Here is a 24,422-nt window from a genome sequence, read left to right on the forward strand (position 1 = left end):
TGTTTTACGAGCTGCAGCAGGGCCTAAAGAACATAATGTAGATTGGGTGGAAGAGCAAACGGTGCTTAAGGAAGGGGAAAGTAGGTCTTGAGCACTCAGGTCCTTAATTACCCAGCTGGTGTGTAAAAACATCAAGACACTTTCCAATCATATTCTCACGACTGATTAACTGGGAGCCAGGAAAGGGGAGAAAAAAAAAAAAAAACTCACACCTTAGTACTCCTTACACCTGGCTCTATGCAAAGACTCCAGCAGGGCCATTTTAGATATGTAACCAAACTTAAATCTAAAAAGAATATAGGAACATACAGAGAGCTCCTACAGACTGTAGGGTATTATTTGGTAGTTTTGGAGCCTATCAGATGTCCCAGCCCCTTGCCCACTGTCAACCTGAGTCTTATTCCTGAGCCAAGCATTTTCCCAAGAAATACACCCTACTCTGCCAGCTCTCTAGCTTGATTTTGCTGACATTTGCAGCCTCTGTAGGTTGACTGATTCCTAGAATGTTATGCTTTCTCCCTTAGTTTACTAGCACACATTGCTTGTTTCACTAAGGCTGTATTTTGCTCTTTGAAAATTCTCTCTGAAGGACAGAAAAGGGCTCAAGTCCTTTTGCACCTAACTGAACACTGACAAGTTTTGCATTCAGGCGTATCCTATGGAAGCAGGACAGGAGACTAGCTTGCTGCTATGGCTAATAGAGGTACATGTTGCACCAAAACCACCTTGTACATTGTTTTCTGGTAAATGGTTGGATAACTTAACCTGTTTTTTTCTTGGTAGCACTAGAGAACATGAAGAAAAATTTAGAAGGCCAGTGACATCTTAGCTGAGCTGGCCTGCATCCAGAGAACTGGGTATGGTAGCAGCTGCTAAGCTGCATTAATTCAAACTTGCACCTACATTACCTGAAAATACAGTCAAGAAGGGAGTTAAAAGCACTATCATTTTAGAAGAAAAAAAAAGGGCTGTGCATCAAGAGAACCCATACTGTGACAACATCCACAAATTAACCTTTCCATGACAAGTTCCCCTGAACACCCTCACTTTAGAAGGCAGTGGGTGATCAACAGTGTCTCTGGCTAAATGAAGTCCAAGCATGCCCAACTAAGCATGGCTGAAAATGAGTAAAAAAAAAAACAGGTTCTACACAACTGACAAACAGGTTTTAGGTCTATCGAAAATAACAATATCTTGGTGCTGCTGACACCAACTTCATCCATTGGTAGCAGAAGGCAGATACAGCATATAATTTAAGGTTTTTACTAAATATCATTGTGACAAATTGTCAAAGGTAGAACCAACTTAGTTTTTGAAAGCTATGTGACAAAAAAGACTAACAACTTCCTTTTAATGAAATCCAAATTTAGCTTTAATAATTAGAATTTTTATAAAAAGGAAATTGTCTTCCAAAGCAAAGACTGGCACTAGTTCATGTTGTCAAATTTGACAGCATGAAATCATAGAACAAATGATGAGATTCTGCAGCTGCTAAATACTGTCAAATACACTTTACAAGTTTTATTCTTATGAATTCATTAATACCAGTCCCTGTTTTTGTAAGAAACTGCCTCTCTTCCCAACATACAATTTGGACAAAAATGGTTCTAAAAAATTCCTCACTTGTTCAAATCGCTTGTTGTTCTTTCAACGTTTAAAAGCCCTAGGCTGCACACAAAGCCGTATCAGAGCCCCGTGGAGTTGACAGAGTAGACAGACTATTTTGGAAACAGCTGGAACAGTCTGCAGAGCAAGTTCCTACAGCTGTTCTTTTAGGAATTGTATAAATGCACAGACTGCTTCAGCGCAAAGACAGGCAGCCAAGGTATAAACTAATCTGCCTGACTTTGTACTGAAGCAGATGAGAGCAACCACAATCCACTAATGCAGCTCAGCTGCCGACTGTAGCCTTTGGCTGACAGCGAAGAGCTAGTGAGAAATAATCTTTTAAATGACTCCAGCTATATGTGTTGGATTTCCTTTTTCTATGCATAAAGGAAAAATATTAAATCTGTGTAAGTAAATTGTTTATGAGGACTCACATCAGTATAAGCCTGATACTGCTTCTTTTGCTGTAGCTGTGTGGTTAGATACCCAATTTGTCACTTGTCTTCAAAAACACAATGAAAATCCCAAATATTTTTAATATAGAAATTAGGTACAAATCCTTTGAATATTAATACTGCACATAAATACTGCTTAACATTAAAATGGCAAAAAAGTTTTACATGAATTCCAAAAAACTCTGAACTACAATCAATCTGACATTAAAAAAACACATGCTAACAAAAATTATTTATATGCATTAAACTATTTAACTATTTTTTTGCTGCACGCTCCATTTGATTTGAAAACAACGCACAACTGAATGTTTCAAAAGTCAAGAATGTAATTACATTCAAGGCAGCTCCAGTGAACCAGGGTGGTGGTGTTGCCATTCTTTAGAAACACCCTAACAATCCACATCGGTTGGACATGGTGAACAAACAAGTCCTGCTCCTTACAATCACTCTGCTCAAGACTGTCTTAGGCAATTCGCTTGCCTTGACGAGGACTGCAGACACAACACACTTTTTTGCAGACCTCATCACAGCAGTTTGTGTTAGCATCTACTAACTCTTCACTTCTGCCACCAGACATCATTGTGGATCATATGATTGCTCCTAGTCTCTCTGATGAAGAAACACTAGTGCTGCTTCACATCCGTTAACACTGGCAATGACTGCAATCACCCAGATCCTACCAACGCTCCTTTACTCTCCTGCAGAGAGCAGGACTGTCATAGCAGACACCCTTCCCTCCATGTCATCCGGAAGGCAAGACAGTATTGTGTCCTGAAGACACCTTGGACAAGTCATTCCTACATCCTGTAACACAGTGGTCAGAGCAACTCATCAGGAATGTGAAAATTAAGGTTTCTAATTACACTCCAGCTGATTTGGAGTAAGGATTAGCTATCCCACTTTCTTGGACATCACTTCTAATTCCTCTTTAATTCCTTTCTAATTAAGTAGTGAAAGCTTTTCCCATTTTTTGTAAATGCTTACATATTACTGACCCCAATGATGACCTGTCCTCACCACATACTAAGCCAGAGAAAGTAGCCCCTCCCAGTAATAGATTTTTTTTTTTAAATTAAACAAAGAGTTGAGCACGTAAAACAATATTTCACTATGGCTTAGACATGGAGAATTCATCTGTGACACTAATAAATTATGTAAGATGTTCTTGTGTTTTGTTTTGTTTTTTAAAAGAAAACGTAAAATGTAGAACATCTGTTTAAATTAAAAACTCAAGCTCTATGCATTAAACAACATTCATAGATGGCAAATAATTAAGGCAGAAATCTTACCATAATCACTTAAAATCGAGAAAGGTTCCTTGGCTTCTGCCAGGTAAGAACCCAAGCGTGAACACAGATACAATTCCCAAGAAATTTTTTAGTTTTAATTTTATGACTAATAGAAGTAGAAAACTACGTTCTTCTATACAAAGCATGTATGTATCACTGTCACTATGTTATGTTTATTTTTATCTGGACAAAGATAACTGTTTCTTTTACAAAATCATATTTTCCTATGGAAGATGAGCATGCCTATTTTCTGTTTGTGATCAAGCTTGCTTTCTGACCTCCACATAGTGAATGCATGCTCATTTATTACTACTTGAATTCGTATCTCCTAGACACAATTGAAGTTCATTTGGGCATACGCTATCTATAAACTTTTTACTTGTACTCGGTTAAGTTGCTGTTTTTATTCTTACAATATTCTTAATGCTGTCTTTTATTAAGACCTTATAATTAAAATGAAATGGTAGCTCTAGAGTACTTTTTGAAGCCCCAAAATACTCCAGTTACTGACAACACTTCAGCTCTTATATGGTGCTCCATCATTAGGCCTCACAAAGAACTTTGCAAGGAAGTCAATGCCTTGTCTACACTACACTTACTGGGAAATAGAGGTATATAGAGAAGAAAATATAATTTCACGGCCACACAGTAATATACTGGAAGGTCTTCTGAATCCCCAAATGCAGACCTGCTAGTAGGAAGCACTAGTTAATTCGAGCACTTATTGATAGTTCGTGTTGTTCTTCATTAGAACATCACATTCAATTCCAGGCAGTCTTTGCCAGCTCTGAACCCACAGACCTGACTTTAAACGTGAAGGGTTATTTCTATACTTTCCTTAAGTGTTCATCAACACAGATTTTGGGGTAAGATCTCCTCCTGTGCTACAGCTCTCTGCCGCATAGGACAGGCGTCCAGGAACAGCCTCCATCTTCTTGATTCTGAGCAAGAGGACTTTGTTCCAACACATAACTGCTGCCAAGCAGCTCCATGCTGCACCACTGACACAAGGAGTGGGACTCATCTTGCCTATCTTCACACACCTCCAAAAAAAAAGCTATCTCTATCTGAGCTACTCACTCTAGGCTCCTTTTATAGTCAGTGTAGAGAAACAGGCACTTGTAAGTCATGACTCATCTATTTTGGGCTCTACCTTAGGATAAGATGAATCGCACCCCACACTCCTCTCCAGTGATTATTAATGGGAATTTAGGATAACAAACTCAGATGTATATTTCAGATACAGACACACTTTTATATTTGTTAAACTCAATCCCATCTGTAGTTTCTAAGCAAGCACATACTAGCACAGGTTTGGATTTGGATAGATAACATACCAGGAATTTTTGTAACCCGACTTGCTTCTTCTACGGCATCTGAGTAGCCAGAGGTATGTCGTACATACGCCAGTGTGCTTGATCTTTACAGTGATCAGCTACTTCTATTAGCACAGCGAGGTGTAAGTATGACAACTACTATCATGACAGCCTGAGAAAGACACTTGCCCTTCTACACTTCACATCCAGTATTAAGTTTCAAACACGTCACTCAGCTCTTACAGCCCTTGATCTGAATGTGAACCCCCTCTCAGTCTCGCTGGGAATTACATATCCTTCCTGGGATTAAAGAATCTGTTAGCCAGAAGGTTGTAGACCTGCCCACCAACACTGGGGAAGAGGAAGCTTGTTCACCAAAAGGCTCCCAGGCTTATAGGTCTGCTATGGGCTGAGACGGGAGAAAGACTGAGAGAAACAAAAAGGTCTCATTCAAACGGCTATTCACTAGTATTTTATGTGCTCAGTGGTTTCCCCCTCCCCTACTGCCCAAAGCAAGCAGAACCTGCATTTCTCTGAAGAGCCACCTTCTGCCTCGGGGCAGTGAGAGGCCCACTCACTGCGTCCCCCAGCCACCAGGCTCGCATGAGGCCTACCCTGCAATGGAGGCAAGGAAAAAGGTGCCTATTAGGAGCATGCACAGGGACAACTAGGAACTGAAAGCCAACGTGTTAGGAACACCAAGAGATGTGTGGAACCAGCACTTGACATCCCCTGAAGAGCCTTTCTCCACTTTGCAGCAAGGACAGCGGAAGGGTATGGTCCTGCACCTCACCAGGGAACACACATACCTACAAGAAAAACATGGAGAAGATCCTGTCTTCTCCCCTATTTACCCACCCCTAATCCCCTCACCACACAGAGTCCTTTTCCGACCTCTGCCACTCCTCCTGTTTCCGTGAGACGGAGGCACAAGCTGCCTGGTTTGTGCACCCTATTTTTAAAATCAGTATTGCTTTCTGTTTTTTCAGGTCAAGCCAAGCTGCCCACAAGTCTGTTGATGCTCCATATGTTGCTGAAGGAGGGATAGGAAGAAGGGCAAGTGAATGTTGGCAGAGATCAAGCAACAGTAGTTGTTATTTCAATGCCATTGCATGTAGCTGAAAATGGAAGTCATTCTCAGTCAGTTCTTCCCTAGAGGAAAATTTCTCCTTTTAAAGATCCTACACGTAAATCTTCAGTGAACACACTGCATACTAAAAAGTAAATGCTGGACACTGGAGCACTATGCCATATTTTCCATATATAAAATGCACAACTCCATTCAGTAAAAACTATAAATACGTAACACACAGGAATACACCTCCACCTTACATTTAATATGCACGTGGTGTGCAGGAGGGGATATATGGAATTCTAATACCGTGAACTAAAGTCACTACCACTGTTGTTAGGTGGTTAGATCTGAAAAGGAAAAGGCTGTTTTTCAGTTGGCTGCAATAGAAATCTCATGAGAACAGCTGCTGTCATTTGAGTTCAGGCCAAGATGGTAAAATTTGCGAAAAACAAGTGATCTTGTGAATTTCCCACTACTTGGAATTGAAATGCAGAGATGCCAGCATCAGACATTTTACAAGCAGAAAGTCCAATTCAGGCAAGAAACTGAACCTACCAAAGCGTTTACTCAGCCATCACGTTTTGTCCCCTAACCCAGGTCTCATCTCCAAGGTCTTTAAAGATCCAAGACCTCCAGGGAGCTCCAGGATTTAAAGCAGTAGCCAATGCCCATGCATCACAAGGAATCTTCCACTTCAAAAGGAAAAGCTCAGCTGGCAGAAACAGGCTTTCTCACAGATCAGCTGAAATACCGACAATTGTCTCAAAAGATATATAGACTACCACTGCCTTCTGCTTCAGGTACACATCTTCAGGTCTACTTTTCTAAAATTAGGACACAGAAATGCATCACACGCCCTCTAGTAAAATAAATAACCATCCTGCGAATCCAGCTTTCCAAAGCCAACATGAAGCACACATGACACATGTTAATTGTGCCACTTAATGCATGACTGGCTGAATACTGTGATAATGTAGGTGGCATTAAAATGACTATAATGCCAACCTATGACTGCAGAAGTAACTGAACTCTGTCACTGTTGTGACAACAGATTCGTAATTTTTGTGGACTTACTCTTATAGGAGAAAGATACTCTTAAAATTACCTAATGCCTAAAAGTATTAATTAAGTATTCAAATCACTACTGAAGACAAATTTTAAGAGATAATATTTCGTAATGCTGAAAAACAAAGATTATATTTGAAACAACTGAAGAACTCTGTATACTGGCTTTTTGCAAAACCTCGCCAAAGTATCACAACTCTTTTTTAAAACCTTTTGTTCTTGAAAATTATTCACATTGAAAGATCTACAAGTAATTTTCACTTCAAACAAAGCTTTCAAAATACTAATTATCTTAAATTTGAGTTATGTGAATGATTAGGATGCATGATGTTCATCTGCTCCCTTACTGAATGAATGAGAACCTTTAAAACAGGGCCTCACTTTGAATGATTGTGATAAGTTCATATTAATTATTTGTATAAAATATTTGTAGCTATTTCTTTAAATATGCTGTCCTCCCAAACAATCCTACAAGTAAAGGTACATGGAAAGCAAAATCAAAACGTGAATAAATACAGTGAAATTTAATTTGGCTTTAAATTACAGGGAAAATGTGTGGAAGACATTTCTGCTTTTCTAGTTCTAGGGAACTCACCAGATGTTCAGTGAAGAAATGCATTTGAAATAGGAAAGAATGTAACACTTTTTCAGTATTGCAACTGGAAAATTGCAAAAGGTTTATCAGCTACATAGATATTCCCTCTCCTGTAAATGCTATCCTACATTCTGCCCCAACAGATGACAACACTGACTTTAAAGGAATATTTACCTTAGAAGTTAAAAGCAGCCATAAGAATCTGCATTTGGAATACAGGCCATGTTCTGTGGGCAATACTGTGCCCATATCAAAAATTAAGCAATTTAAATGATGACTTCAGTTGCTTTCTCGGCTATATTTTTGTACTCTTGCAAAAAATATCAGAAGTCCATCATCTGATCACAACTGGGCAAGAAACTCAGTTTTACATCCTACGGACTAGATGTCAATTGCAGAGTATAACTAAATTTTAAATTTCAAATTATGTTATATCATAAAAACTTACTTCAGAACTGTCCAACTGTGTCTGAAACCTAATAATTTCAGACACAGTGGTAGGTAAAACCTTAGTTCCTTTCATTACAATGAAGTCATTAATATTTTAACAATAACTACAGTACATCAGAACTGAGTGTATTAATCTGATCACTCTCCTGACATGCTTATAGCTTTTCAATTGCTTTATTAAAAAAGTGGCTAATGTAAATGGCATTATAACAGTCTATGTTTTGTTTTTACTGTTTATATCACTGATTTCAAAATAACAAAAGGATACCCAAGTTTAAAGTATCAGAAAACATTTTCAAAGTCAGTAGCAATTAATTAGGCATGAACAATCACAGACAGTCACACTGAAATATTTTCTTAAATGGGTCTAGTTTTAGCAAAAAACTGTGATATTTGAAGCTATGATTGGTTGGGAGTTTTCTGCATTTATTGTCAAGTGACTTACCATCAAGTAATTTTACACACATTTCTGCAATGGACACTATCATAAATAATAGCCTCTGTTTCCCACAAAGTATGAGGATGAGCTGAATAATAAGAGGTTTGAAGATACAAGAAATAAGAGCTGAAACTTAGAGATTTAGATACTATATAAAATTTGAGGCTCTGTCTTCAACTGATGTGATCAAAGTGCCACTGAAATCAGCTCAAGCTTGTGGTAGACATGACAAGCAGGACAGAGAACGTAACTTGCTTGAGGTTTTAATTTTCTTTTGCTCAGTTTAACACAACTGAAGAGATATAAAAGTGCAGAAAAATATACAGAAAATGGTATGAATTTGTTTTTTCTAGACCGATTAGAAATATGCAGGTAATTTGCATGGTTTGATTCAGTGAACTGTATCATAACCCATCAATACTAACTGAATTGTTAACGAATTCTTCACAATCTTTTCGCTTAACTCAATGTTTTACAGAAACAGAATCTGCAAATGAGCAAATGAAAACACTTTAAAAATCCTGTTTAGAAATAGTCTTGAATTCAAAAGAATTCATTACCAGATGAACTAAGGTCATACTCTCCTTCTCCTTAGTACATGCTGCTCTCCATAGTGGGCTTACACTCAAAACCATTAGCCTATCATCTTACAAAGTCCCCGCAGAATCACAATTTCAAAAGTTTTATCAAATACCCAGCCAGGAAAAGATATGCTAATTCAATCACCTATTTTTATTGTTCCTAACAAAGTCATTATGTTTGCTATTTTAAGATTTTTATATTTTTTTTTATTTAACTGAAAAAAGTGGGGGCAAAGCAAACAGGTTCACTGACGAACTGAGTTACTACAAGCAATGCTTTTTAACACATATTTACACTACTTACTTGGAAATAACCTGGTGGCCTCAATGTTTTCTATCCGCTATTTAAGAAGGCAAAAGCAGGGTGTGTAGCATATGAAAGCAAAGAGTAAAATTTCATTGCAAGCAGTGGCTTCTAATACCAAGTGCATGTCTTTGTACAGAAACTGACCCCATCAAGCATTTTAACCGTTGTTATCAGTAGGCAATTCAAAGCCCTCTCCTTCAGATGATTTGTCTGAAGCTTTGTGTCTGTACCCAGAACAACATCGCAATTTCGAGACTCAGCAGAAGCACTTTGCTTATCGTTCTTACAAAGCAAATCCTGATGTACAGCGCCATCCTTCACATAGGACACCCCAGTGAAGAACAGGCGAATGGAAGTTGAACAGAGAAGATGATGGTGTTCAATATAATTGAGCTGATTCTTTAATATCCATTCCTGCAAGTCACTCAACAGCTCCTGCTTTTTTAAACTCAGGGTTACTGACAGCAGCAAGAGCCACCGTACATGACGACCTACGAAGCCAACCTACATGCAGCAGAGGCTGGCTTTGCATGACTTACATGACTTAAGGGATGGGGAGTGGTTTTGCAAATACAGAAACAAAACAGAGAAGTAGACAGATCTTTTTCCTTCCTTACCTGAATACAGGAGGGGAAAAAAAAAGAAAGAAAAAAAAACCATTATTTTTAATGCACAAATGCAAAGGAAAGAAGAGCTTTTCAACCACTTAAAAACAACTCCCTGGCTATGCTTCAGACCCAGTAAGTGCATATTATTTTGCAGGTAAAATACCAGCAAATTTGCCATTTCAGAGTTAGTAAATATTCTGTGTTTGTTGTTATTTGAAGCACAGGTCAGAATGAGCATCTATTTATCATATAATCGTATTTTCCAGTAGAGATGCAGAATTGGTAGGGCTATTTATAGTATTTTCTTCATTTTTAATGTAACTAAGGATTCAGGGTGCCCAATCACAGTCTTTTAAAAAGAACCAGATCTCCAAACAGTGCTGGTATTACATGTTAGTCATCTGACAACTGTCAAATTTCAATGGCTGTTTTTAAAATCAAGGCCACCATACTTAATAGGCACAATATTAGTGAAGGACTATAAAATACTGGCCTGTTAAGTGCTAAAGGAATGAGAGGAAATATTAAAACCAATTATCCTGACCAGATGTTGCAAGCAGGGGGTGAAGACAACCATAGAGGTTAAACTTACCACGCTAAAAACAGAGGCATGCTTCAGCTGAGGATGAACTCAGTAACGTATATGCTGCTTACCATTAGCCATTTTAAACAGCAAAACCAGGTAACATAAAACATTTCTGTGCTACTCTATGCTATGCTGTGGCATAAAATAACTAAATGACAGTTACGCTTAAGAAGATGAGCAAAGGATGATTCATCTCAACTTATGTCCTGCTTTAACTTAATTTAGTTTCTAAACCAGTGTTTTTCAACACGCTGATGAGTGACATACTAGTATGGCACAGGAGTTTCAAACACTTAGCTGATAAAGAGATGCACAGTTAGGTTAAGACATTACAAAACTTTTTCAGCACTGTGCGTCTTCTAATTTTACGTAAACAGACATTTTGTCTTTACACCTAACGCCCACTTCGCAGATTTTCTATACTAAGAGGGGTGCGATTGGCTGCATAGAACTCAGCAAAAACAACATCTAAAAAACAGCCACAGTCGGCAAGGATTGGCATATTTTTAAATACAGGTTTACAAAACAAATACAGGAACTTCCTGGTTATGACTAAGGATCAAACCTCCTCACTGCTTCTGCACTTTCAAAAGCATTCAGAATTTGAAAAAGTCTCATTTGTTGTGCAGAGAATGTGTGTGTTTCAGAGAACATGGGGAAAATAATTTGTCTTCAGCATGTTTCATTCGTGCTGATGTACCTTGTCTTACCAACCCTAGTACAAGCGGGTTTTCTTTCATCTGGGACAATCTTTCTCACTTGAAGAACAAGAGGCTTCTGGATATTAACAGCTATCTCCCTCCTCTATTTTAGAAACTCAAGGACAATGAGTGTATAAAAGGAGAAAAAATACAACATCATACATCATTATCTTACAATAAATGACATCAAATACACAGGATGAGCTACTTTTGCCTGTTTTAGAAGGAGCTCCTAAAGGGAAGTGAAAGCTTCTCCAAACAGAAACAAAAACCAAACCAAAATGAAAAGCAAAATGTGACAAATGAATTCTTAATGGTAGGTACGTTCTTGATTCTTAATGACTGCCTCGTTTTAGCTGTGGATGCTCCGGTTACTGGGTGCTCTAGGTGTTGTACAGCCACAAGAGCACAGCCCCTGACAGCTGATTATCCAAGCACAGGACATGTCACAACATACAGATATTGACAGATGGGAGAGCAGAAGGGAAGAATGAGTCAATATTGGTCCGTGTGTCCAAAGAGCTGGCACGTGAAGTCCCAGGTATAACTGCAGGTCCACCAGGGGATAGTTTCATCAACACTGAAGATCAAAACTAGCAGTCATTTTTAGAAAGGTGATTAAAGCACTCATTAGCCTGTCTATGCAATGTTTTATTTTGATCTACACAGCACATATGGCTTCAGCCAGACACTAATAGTACGTGACACTTTTGAAAGAAAAGGACCTTCAAAGACAGAGGTAAATCTAAGAAATATAAGAAAAAAGGAAATACAGATCTTCCAAAGAAAGATCACACCAGACTTGTAGCAAGAGCATTCTTTGGTAAACTAGTTGATTTTTCTAGCAGAGGGAAACGTATTTGACCTGAATGTTAGTAAAGTACTGGATACATCACCAAATGGGAAACCATTGGTTAAACTGGAGGAGGTTTGGGTTAGTAGAATAATTGGTTGAATAAAAGGTTGATGGCAAACAAACTAAAGAAAAGGCAGGAAAATATACATCTGAGAGGGACAGTAGGCTAATGGAGGATGACTAATCAAGTTTCACAGAACTGGGATTAGGATTGCCTGTATTTATTTTTTACTTCAGTGGTCTTTGCACAAGAAGTATAATTGTGATGAAGAAGTTTTCTTGCAATACAAATTCAGGAGGCAAGGTCAATTAAGAGAAAGATTGAACTGCACACAGAGTCAAATGTTTTTGAGTAACACAATAAGATTACATTCAGTAGTACGAAATGTAATGTCAGGCAGCTACAGATTAATAACATCTATTACAAGCTACGAGTTCATTACCTGGAAATGAGTGAGGAAAGCAAGAGACCAACCAGCTCAAGTGTGCCCATTCATCACAGCGTGACTATGAGCAACTAATGCAACCCCACAATATGGTAGATATAATGCATTTCTGATAGATGGCAAAACTGTATCGCTGTACAAAGCTCTTCCAAAACCTCACCTGTAAAAAGAAAAGCTCTGGATAACACAGTGAAAGCCTCATGATGTACCTGGCTCAAAATGTTCATTTTTTATATGCTGCTATAGAAACAGGGTACCATGGATGGCCTACAAAAACATACTGGACTTTTTTTTTAAAGCATTTATGCAACATTGCATATATTGTTACCTTATGTAATTTATGTACTGTATGTACTGTAATTATATACATATTAAAGTTCCAAGTAAATGCCTTCTAAACCCTCATTAATGCAAGGTGTATTGAACAAAGACAGGAAATTAATTAATGAGAGAGCAGGAAACAGTGGCCTGTGACGTTTTACTTACTGTAGAAGTAGTACAGAAAGGTATCTCTCACTTTGTTAGGTCAACACATCAATAATAAGTAAAATTAGAAATTAGTAACAATTAGGCTTGGTCAGTACTTAAGAATTCAAGGATTAGTGGACATTAAAATGCAACAAATGAGAAAAATCTATCAAGTAAATGTATGAGGGCAGAATATAAAACTGGAATGAAAGAAAAGAAATGCAAGACAGAGATGGAATGGCCAGAAGAAAAGCATAAGAGGAATGAGCTTCCGCATCTCCCAGAGAGCCTCTTCAAGAGCAGCAATAATTTCAGTCTAGGTAAACCGATGAGTCTATCTGTCAGTGTTGTATCTTGGTAGCCACCCACTGAAAATTCTTGAATTGTAAGACTAAATTATGGCTCTGACAGGCCTCTCTCTCTGTATTTGTTGTAAGAGAGGAAAGAGAAAAACCTCCTGCAACGTTCTGCTGGAGGAGAAGGCACCTGGGATGACCTGGGAGTGGAGCTTGCCTGAGCAGAGGAGACCGAAAGAGCTCATTTAGTTACCCGCATAAACCATGCAAGAACATAACACTGATTTCTTTAACTACATCAGTGTTAAAAGCACATAGGAAAAGAGCTGAACAACAAGAAATGCATATACACTGGTTAGCAAATAAATTTAGCCTGGAATTTGTAATATCTAACTATCAGGACAGATCCAGATTGATCTCTTCTCACTGGCATCTGGAGGCCTTGTGACAGAGGAACCCTTTTGCAGAAATTTGAATGAATACATGGATACATACAAAAAGCATCACTCCTCCTATCACATCTGAAAATACCAGCTCCTCCTCTGCAGCTGAATACTGGAAAATTTAATTTTTAACCACTTTCTAAAAGCATCCTGTGAATGTCAAAAATAAAAGTTACAGAGCTACAGAATGGCCAGCCTCTTCTATTTTCCTCACCCATAAGTGCATAAGCAGCTGTTAGTACACTGGGAACATCACTCAACTTACCAAATATTTAGATTGAGCTTTTAAGGTCAGGTAATAAACACTGAGAAGATCCAAACCAGGCTATATCGTGCAAGAGGAGGAGGACTGACAGAACATGGGAAACACCAATAGAACTACATGGTTACTCAATTCAGATATAAATATTATCCTTCTGATTCAGATGTGTGATCTTCTTTTTCGTTGCTGCTCCTTTAAAAGTGCAATCACACATAAAATCATGAGGAGATATTTTTACCAGTTTTGTGAATTATCTGGTAACATCACGATATCTGAATTACAGAGGAACCTGCTATAAAAAGCCACTTTACTGCACAAAAAAGTATTCTGAAGTAGCTATAATGCAAATTATGATCCACCAACATATAAAAGTAGGAATTTCATCCAGGAATCGTTATTTGGCAAGTATCTTCCAAAATAAAAATGAAATTGTGCGTGTCTGTGTGCACATATACACATACGCAGGGTTTTCCTTCAAGTGCAGATTTAAAGACGACCAAGTAATCCAATTGCAATACAGTAAAAGCTATCTAGAAGATGTTGTCAGTACTGAATATAAAAACGTCGTTCCTCAATTTAACACAGAAGTGGACAGCAGCATGAACTACAGCCCAGGAGTGGTCCTTCCACACCCCAGCACGTGGCCTCGGCCCAGAAGCATGGCCTTGGATATAAACTCCATTCAGCAGCAGCTGGAGGCTCATGTTCACATTGGTGCCCACGTCCCTCACCACCCATGACCCCTGATGTCCAGCACAGTGGTTCTCACATGGAAGAGGCACACTGGTTTTCCAGGCACCCTAGGAACACCATCCCTGCATTTTGTAGGCAGTTGTTGACATATTGGTTTGGGCCATCTGATTCTGTGAGCCAGCACATGGCTCTCTGAGGCAGCTTCCACGTAACACTGCTGTTCTAAACCTGCCTTTCTTCGGCTGAGAGGTAAGGTGAAAAGCCAAAAAGAGCCTGCTGCTCACTGGTGATGATTCTGCTGAAACCACTTGTGTGTAAAACACTGACCGGTGCTGACAAAACACTACCAGCCAGGAGAAACTCAGCTGTGTCAGCAGCCCTCCACTACCTCTGTTGTGTCACTAAATGAACTTACAGCGTGCTCTTGAACTGATCTAGCCGGATCAACATCAGCGGAGGCATCACTTGGACTGAACTCTGTCGCTTGATTCAGAAGGGTACTTTGGGTACCTCAAGCCTCCATTTCATAGTGGTTTCATGACACAGTCACTGCTCTTCTCTGAAGTTTTTGATTCTTTGTTTGTTCATTTGTCAGGGAGAGGCTTTGTCTGCAGGTAGGATGCTGCTGAATCCTGTGGTTGTCCCAGTATTGTACGTAGCTGTCAGGACACGGTCAGGCTGCATCTTATTTTTCCATTACTGCAAATCTTGCACATTTGGCTTCAAAACTGTCCGGTTTCAAACAGACCAAGAAAGTGATGTGCCTCCTGTATAGAGTGTGACCTGACAGGGAAGGACTTTCTGGGAATTATAATCTGTGAATTTTATCTCTTCAGACAATCGTGATGCTTTGCTTCTGATACACCATAGGTTTATTCTTGCAAAAAATCTGCTGTGATTTACACAGCTCCCCAGAACACATTTCCAGGGTCTGGATCTTGAGTAGATCCTAGTTCTGAGCTCCAGACAAGCGGGAGCTGTGACCTTTCAGTTGTGTTAGTACCGATCAGGGTATCTACGTATCCCCATTGATTACATAGAAAACTTATGGGCTGGGATCTACTTACTGGATCATGCTCCTCAGGACAGGTGCCTAGACTTAAGGGCTGGAAAAGCTCATTTTCTACCAGAAGCTGTCTTTCTGGACATGTTCTACCTGACAGATCTAACCCACACAAGGTCACTCCTCCCTTTTAAGCACAAAGTCCTCCAGTTTCATTTGTTTCAATAAACCATGCCTATCTGCACATACACAAAACAGAAAATGAAAAGAAACTGGAACTGCTATGTTAAGGTGCTACTGTAACTTGTCTTGATTCATTGGTCACTTCTGTTTTAGTATCAAATAATACTTGTTTGTGGGCAGGTGGTGTATCTCACTGGTGTTTAAGACAGAATTAGAGGGAGGCGTATTACATGGCTTACATGTATGGAGCAGAGACTAAATCTGATTTATACTAAGAGCTCACAGCTCTACGCCAGCAGGAAGGCACCTGCACACTTCTGTAAGTGCATGGGGGACACAGTTTTCAAAGGTGATTATAAAAACAGCATCATTTAAGCCACTTCTCAGTTACTAATTTGACATACTGCTGAAGTTTTGTGTACTTACGTGGTAGTTTTGTTTTGTTTTTTGTTTTGTTTTGTTTTTTTAAGTTGCTGACATATATAGCCAAATGCACCTACTGGAAAACATGCTAATTCAGCTTACACGTTCCTTGATTTCCAACTTCTCACACATGGAAACCTAAACCCATCTAGTTTTTCAAGTAATTTCGATGTGGATAAAGCTTTTTTCTGGGAACTCAAAGCTCACGCAGCACAACAAATAACCACGTACCTGCAAGCACATAAGCGCAAACCAGACACAAATGGCACATTCATCATCCACCTTTTGGGGTGCAGAATGCAGACACCACAACACTGCTGTTACCCCAATCTCCTTTACTAGCCAAACAGGCACTTGCAGGCTATGAGTTATTGCACCTCAGCACAAAGGTAAAAAACAGGTTCCCTAAGGGTGCGATTCATCTGTCCTGGTTCTCTCCATTCCCCTTACAGGGAGCCTTGGGCAAGTAAATCAGATGTAGATGTCTACATTTTGCTATAGAAATCCCACTCACAGTCTGCAATTTCATGAGCACCTAACACAAAAGCATGAGATTTCAAAGCTGAACAAGGGAAGTAACAGAGATGATTTCCCTATCCTGCCCCCACCTGTGCCAAATTAATAATATATGTTACTCTCATATTGTGTGTGGTCACCACAGAAACCCATCAACATACCCTGAACTGTGAGATTATCAAAATATTTTCCAGGTATTGCTTTTTCTGATACTCACGTTGAACCTTTTTACAAAGCCAAGAAAAAGCTCACAATGAATATCACACTTCCAGCAAAGGAAGGAGTTGGGTGGAATGATAATTCAACTGACTAAATGAAAATTGGTTCAAGAGAAAGAAATCAGCACGTCACAAGGACTGCACATTTCAGAGGACGACCTAGAAGAAAAAAAGTTGATTTGTATTCTCACAAACAACTGGAGCTAATCAAATTTTCCTAATTGATTAATAAAACTGAAGGAAAAAGCAGGGGTCTGTGCAGCTGCTCTGAATATTAATTTGCAAACTGCTGTGTCCATCTGACCCTCAGGATATGCCTTTAGTAAGAAGTATGCACAAAGGACAAATTATCAGTAGTTCTGGAAAGCATTGGGTGGGATTATTTTTTATGTTCCCCAGAGGTGACAGCAAAGGGGGAACAGAAAGAGGAGCCACTCTTTCTTTCACCAAGAATGACCCAGAGATGGGAGGAAGAACTAGCACAACATCATCATGTGACAATGAGCATGAGGTAGTTCAGAGAAAGTTGGGAATAATCAATCCTTTAATTACAGGGGAGAACAGAAATTTTTAATCCTGCTGTCTACAACATGGTTGCTCCAGCACTAGAGGCAGGGTCCACCCAAGCAGCTTCAGCTAAGAGAAATTAAATTCCACTTCTCCTCATTTGCCTCTTTCTTCTTTGATGCTTTTCTCTTGTAATTTCCACTTTCCTGGGCAAAAGCACAACATTTTGGTTTTCTGAAATAGGTGCTGTTGTTTCCACTTTAACTCAGTCTACTGTACAAAGTCAACCCAGGTGACAGACACTGAACATGCTACTTTCACAGAGGCAGAAAACCCAAACAAAGTAGAGCTGCAGACAGAAATCTTTGAAGTAACTAAAAACGAAGACAAATCTCAGGATCCCGAACAACAGGATGTCTTCGTCAATAACCTGCAGGCTTCTGTTTGAAGAAAGGTGTCAGATGAAACGAGAGATGCCTATTAGTGAGCGTTTTCAGTGTTCCCCTGACGAGAGGCAGACAATGAAATTACAGTTATGACTCTGGGAAAACCGTTGTCACAAAGAGTTAATAGTACTACCACACTGTGTTATATGCTAGTACGTTACATATAAATATAGAGAAGGAAGCACTGGACCACCACCACAGCCCACTTACACAAATCCTTTCTGGAATCTCCTGAATATAATACAAATACACTTCTTTTCTTCAAGACATTAATTTGAGCTGCATTACTTTTTTTTTTTCCAGTTTTGTCATTAATCTTACAAGAATTTCCAGAGACATTCCCACGTTAACATACTTGTCTTTTAAAAGCACAAGGAAATTCCTGTCCTTAGATGATTTTTTTCCCCATATCCAAGAGCAACGTATTCCTTCCATTAAAATACTTTGTAGGCTCATTTTCCTCCAGCACACATCTAATACATTTAGGTCCCAAACCTGTAATGAGCACAGATGCAGGGGTCTGCCCACACACAGCAGGAAAAGGGCCATAATTCTGACTCATCTGGTAATTTATGCTTCTATACTGGTGTTACAATAATGTTAATATTGCATGAAAATATTTCTATAACACTTATAATATTTGTCAAAAATAATATTCAGAGATTGTCAAATTGCCACCATGATTCTTACCCGATCAGAATGCAGCATCCTCCAGTAGGCTGCACTGGCAAGCGCGCATCAGAACCCAGCACAGGACCTTGGGCATTGTCATCGCTTGCAATGACCGAGCTTGGAGGTGCAAGGAGAGAACATGGAGACAAATGAAAATATTCAACTCAGTTGTTGTGACAGACTCGAAATTTTGAGGTTTAAACTGTCTCTTGTGGTGCCAACCATATATTTACCAACAGATCTTTGTTACAGCTTACCCCTGCTGTATGTCATTAAAACATACATTCACTTCAAATTCGTATCTAACAAATGCAAACAAAGAATCTCAGAAAGAGTAAGATGGTTTTAAAATTTAAATCTACACTGTCATATGTAGAGCAATTACTGGACAAGACAGGTCTGATGTAGATGCAGGACAGATCACACGTAGAATAAACACATGGCAGTTTTACACTTCTATGTATCTACATTTCAAGTCAGCTAGTATGCGTTTGAAATTTGGGTTTGGAATTGAAACTTTTGGAGAGTATTTTTAAAATGTCTTTTAATCAATGAATTCAGTTAAAGAAAAAATGTTCCCCCTCAAGTTTTTTCCTCTTAAAAATTGTAGCATACATCATTGACGAAATATAAAACACAGAAAACATAGAAAGGAGTTTTGCAATTTTGACTTGGATGCAGACAGCCAATTTTACACAAGTTTTGCCAGAGTTTGCTTTGTCTTGACAACAACTCTTTTCCCCTTCCATGCTCGCATTTCAAGTATCTTGATTATTTTGTCATCAAGTATACCGGGGGTACGTTACAGGAACAGAGCTCCTAAACCCTCAGTAGCAGTGACAAAATGTACAAGGACGTGTTTTGCTTTCTTCTACGCTAAAGAGACAAAAAAAAAAAAAAAAAAGAAAATTCTCAGAGAAAAACAAATCAGGCTCGTCTGAAATAAAACTTGCTCTGAATGACTGAGATGAGTGTTTAAAAAAAAACAAACACACATCTAACATACTCAAAAGACAATATATAAAGGTTAAACAGAAATTAAGTATAAGAGACATGACTGTGTGTGAATGCACGCACATGGCAGGATTGAGAAGCCGTACTTATGTTGATATGTATGCTACTTGATAAAGAAAACTTCTATTTGGGAACAAAACAGATTCTTACACAGATGTGGTTCCTAAGATCTTGAGTTCTCTCCTAGGAAAGTTCATATCATTCAGCTCTTGTAGATTCTTTTCCAAGTTCTGTTATTATGGATTAATGCCAATTTTCTGTAGCCTAACCCAAACAAAAGTACCTGGTGCTTGTTGTGTGTCTTACTAAATGATTAAGAAATTTGTGCTCTGATTCATTCCTTCCTGCATGAATTAAATCAACAATAACAGCAAATCCTTACACCATTTCCTATCCCTATCAAGGCCATGACTTGTGGCCTTTGGATGTGCAAACACAAGCACTCTGATTATCCTTCAGGGCTCCATATTCCTGGGGAGCTGTAGTGTGAGGAGGGATGGGGAGAAAGGTACCTACAGGTTCATCATTCTTACGCTAAAGGATGAGAACTGGCAGCTGGACTTGATTAGTTCTTCAATCACTCAAAGTCATTACTGCATTAAATTAAGATTGCTTGAAGGCACATGGAGCAATTTATCTTGCACAAAATAAAGAAATTAACAAAACTGCACGTAAAGAAACCATTATCGAATCCCTGGTAGCAATACTTTACACATCCTTAGCACCTCTCATCCAGGGATCTCAAAATATTTCGGGGCCAAATTTTTCCAAAGATGAGTTCCATATATTTTTTTTTTTTCTGCTCACAGGGTATAACATGCAGGTTTGTGTCTACCTGGCACTGCAGGTGTCTAGGATGCCTTTTGAGGCCCAGTCCCAGGCTGCATTGACGACAGAAACAGCAGAGCTGCAGGCACAGCTTTGTGCACGGCTGAAAGGCACGTTTGGAGGCACCCTGGACCCAAAGCGTACAAGCAGGGCGTTCACATCACCGCATCACCAGGTACGCTTCGGTAGATCTTATGGCACTTGACAGAAAAAGCACTCCAGAGCACGCTCACTGCAGATGGCTGCATTTGAGCCTACTCATTTGGAAAAGACAGATACACCCACCCATCGTGGTTATCTCGGCCACAAACACACATCTTTGGATTAGTCTGTCTCTTTTCATTTCCCATAAAAGTTAGTCCTTTCTCTTCCACAGTATACTGTAAGAAGATATATTTTTAAATTAAAAAAAAGATAAAGCATATTTGCTAGTGGCATGTCCACTAGTGAGTGAAAACAGCAGCCTCCACTTCCGTGCGCCAGATAAGGGGTCTGCAGAAGTGTAAAGCGATAGTAAAATCCATGGTCCCATGAAGACAAGCATTCCTCCAGGGAGTGAAGACAGGTAACTACGGACAGAGGATTTGATTTTGCACACATTTGACTGCCAGTGTTTCACTTCCAAGTTGGCTCCCTTGGCAAGAGGTGAAATCCTCAGGACATGGCACTGCAGAAGACTCGGAGTGGTGGCAGCTGAGGACAAATCCCTGTAGTTCTGATCACCCGTACCACATCTGTAGGGCTGATTGCAATGTCTGAAGCATCCCAGAACTGCATAGGTACAATGCTGATATAAAACTTCACTCATTTCCCTTCCCTTTTATATGCAAAGTTTCTTCCATACGTCATAGAATCTCATCAAAAGTATTAATTTCACACACATTTCCGACCTGGTTGATAATAAAAACATAGGTGTGTGTGTATACACACACAAATACACATAGATATCATAAAAAAAATAAAATTAAACATACCACAGAAAAGACCCTATAAATTATCAGTAAGGAGTAGTCAAGACCCTCACCTGCGATATGATTTACCGTGCTGCAATATACTTTCCCTGGATTCAAGTCTGCAAGTTTACAACTCTTCATGAAAGTGCCCTAGGCAGCAGGATCCAGAGTGTTTCAACATATCCTCTCCCATGATTGATTCAGTTACTAACTCAGTGTATTTGAAATTATCAAATCACCTTCCTAGCTCACTAGGTATGACATACTTAGGAACCTGACTAAGTTATGCTCCCTGACCCAATGAACATTTTCAAATGATTTCTTTTTCTGTTTGCTGGTTGCTTTGTTTATTTATTTATTTATTTCCCAGAGGGGAAAATGAAGGAGAATTTTCTGCTTAAGCAAAATTTTAAGACTAGTTTCAGTCACTCTATAACCCTATTTTTTTTTTCACTTTGGGGTTACAAAGAAAAATAGTAATGAGCATACACATGACAGTATTGACTGCAGAATGTGTCTTACCCCTTTCAGTCTATGGTCTAGGTAACACAAATTTCCAGAAGCATTTGACCTTCTTTTAGGCAACAACACAAATTTCCTGATTTCACAAGGAATGGTGGCGAGAAGGTCGGCGAGAAGAGGCCGACCCCCAGCTCCCCACACCTTCCTTTCAGGTAGCTGTAGAGAGCAATCAGGTCTCCCCTGAGCCTCCTCTTCCCCAGACCAAACAACCCCAGTTCCCTCAGCTGCTCCTCACAGGACTTGTGCTCCAGGCCCTTCACCAGCTCCGTAGCCCATCTCTGGACATGCTCCAGGGCCTCGATGCCCTTCTTGTAGTGAGGGGCCCAAAACTCCATTCAATACATTGAGCATTTCAAATCTCTCTTAGAAGGACTATCTGTACTGAAGTCAATGGGAATAACACCTACTGATGTCAATGGAGCAAGAGTTTCACCAAGAGAACATTTCACACTAAATGTACCACACTTTGTATTTGTCATGATACATTACAAAGTAAACTTCCACCATTTATTCAGTATTACCCTTTCAGAGAAAGGGAATACAGTTAATAAATGAAATCCAACAGAGTCCTTTAAAACAAGCCTAAACAAATAGCAACTCTTATTAACATGCTGTTTCTTTCCTTCCACAACACCATGTCCCCAGAGCTCTTGAGAAATTTCGGTCTCCACCAGTTTTCATTAAAGAGGAAGATCCTGGGATCTCCATGTATGTTGCTAAGCACGTCAAAAGGATAAGCTTAACTATTCAGCTGCCTGCAGTCCATTCCTAACTAATTGGAAAATTTAGCTGTAGTATGGTGATACCTTAAATAACACTCTGTGAAACATCTTGATTTTGAAAATAGCCAACATTTAATTGTAAATACTTCTAGTAATTTGTGAATTCCCACAGTTACACTACTACAGTTAACCACTTACAGTGTTTGAGGAGAATTTAGTGAAAAGCTGTGAAACCCTTCTGTTGCCTGGTTGAATACGTGGTGCATAAGAAAACCATTTCTTAGTAGTTACTGATGGGGAGTTATGTCATTACGGAGAGCAACTTTTTACTTGAGAACAACTTTTTACACAGGCAGATAGCGATAGGACAAGTGGGAATGGTTTAAAACCAAAAAAAAAGGGGAGATTTAGATTAGACCTTAGGAGGAAATTCTTTACTCAGAGGGGAGAAGCTGTGGATGCCCCATCCCTGGAGGTGCTCAGGGCCAGGCTGGATGGGGCTTTGGGCAACCTGATTTAGTGAGAGGTGTCCCTGCCCATCGTAGGGGGGTTGAAACTGGGTGCTCTTTAAAGTCCCTTCCAACCCAAGCCATTCTGTGATTCTATGTGTAACAGAATATATGTATTGCAGAGATGGTTTAAATTATTATTTTCACCATCCTCACTTGTGAAGAAAATAGCTTCTTTCCTAGAGCCTGATGAATGAAATCTTAAAAGAATGATTCTGCACAAATCTTACTTGCCTAAGTGATCCCAATGACACACTGGTACCCAGGGAACATCAGTACTTGCATCTTGTAAGCAAGGCACTCATCAACACACCACCAGAAACAATTCACTCCTCAGAAGGCAGCAACCCTCATGCAATACCTTTGCAGCGGTTACTCCCCTAATGCGTGCAGCTTATTGTAAATAACCCTGCATTCCCTACTTATTGACTCACCAGCTATGGAGAAGCAGTACACCCTATGCTGACAAGTTTCACCCAGGTTCCCCTTCTGTGTTAACAAAAGACACTACTTTCAGTTAAAAAAAGAAAAAAAAGAAAGAAAAGTTAAAAACACAGGGTTTCGTTGATAAGCTAAATATATATATATACACACACCTTTCAAAACAGATTTCTGAGATTTGTAACTTCTAACTAAATTAGATTTAACCATGTAGATATTTGTCTACACGTTTAACCCTCCCTAGAACTCCACCAGTATCTCAACTGCTAGAGCAACACCACAAGAGTTCACAGCAACACATCATTACGTCTCTCCAGTGCAATCTGTGTTTTGAAAGACGAAGCTCTCTTTATCCTAAAAGTATGCATTGGCAGATAGGTCTGCAAAGTGAATGCAGTCACTTCTGATGATCCAGCATGGGACCGTGTACCTTGGAGACTTCAAGGACTTCACCTGTCTTTTCCAGGTCATGTCTAATCAATCACAGCATATAAGGTCTACAAAAATACAGAAGATTATTTCTAGAACCGTGTCTCAGGGCACTGTGTAGAATTCAGGAAGAAAAAAAAAAAACAGTAAACAGTGCAGCTTCAAAGATATAAGTGCAGACTTTAAAAAGCTCAGACTGTCATACAGAATGGAAATATTGAGCTATAGCCAATCTGTCCTTCTCCAAGCACACTTATAGCAAGGAATATAAAGTGACTGAGAGGAACTGAAGCCACTGAGCCTTAAATATCAGTTCCCTAGCAGTGAAAAAGTTCACAGGTCTGCTACCAGCCATCGGTTATTTTAAGTTAAGTTCCCCAGAAAGAGAAAGCATTTGGGGGCCCTGTTCTGAACATGAGTTGGCCAAACATAAAGATTTGATCTGAACAAAACTTACTTTACCCTGACATGACTGTTCCAAACTATTTCTAAGCTTT

At 39.3% G+C, this 24,422-nt stretch overlaps 1 protein-coding gene across 30 annotated transcripts in view; it reads right to left on the reverse strand.

The window, feature by feature from the left end:
• RIMS1 (regulating synaptic membrane exocytosis 1) overlaps window positions 1–24,422 on the reverse strand; it is a 318,659-nt gene that overhangs the window by 270,985 nt on the left and 23,252 nt on the right. For 23 of the 30 annotated variants that reach the window (XM_080587725.1, XM_080587724.1, XM_080587702.1 and 20 more), the window contains exon 2: window positions 18,526–18,624. The exons of the other annotated variants lie outside the window; for them this stretch is intronic. In XM_080587725.1, the coding sequence (XP_080443851.1) occupies window positions 18,526–18,624 (99 nt within the window). The remainder of the gene's footprint in view (window positions 1–18,525; window positions 18,625–24,422) is intronic. 30 annotated transcript variants of the gene reach the window in all.

The sequence above is a fragment of the Anser brachyrhynchus genome, assembly GCF_964034855.1.
Source record: "Anser brachyrhynchus genome assembly, chromosome: 3".
Classification (NCBI taxonomy): domain Eukaryota; kingdom Metazoa; phylum Chordata; class Aves; order Anseriformes; family Anatidae; genus Anser; species Anser brachyrhynchus.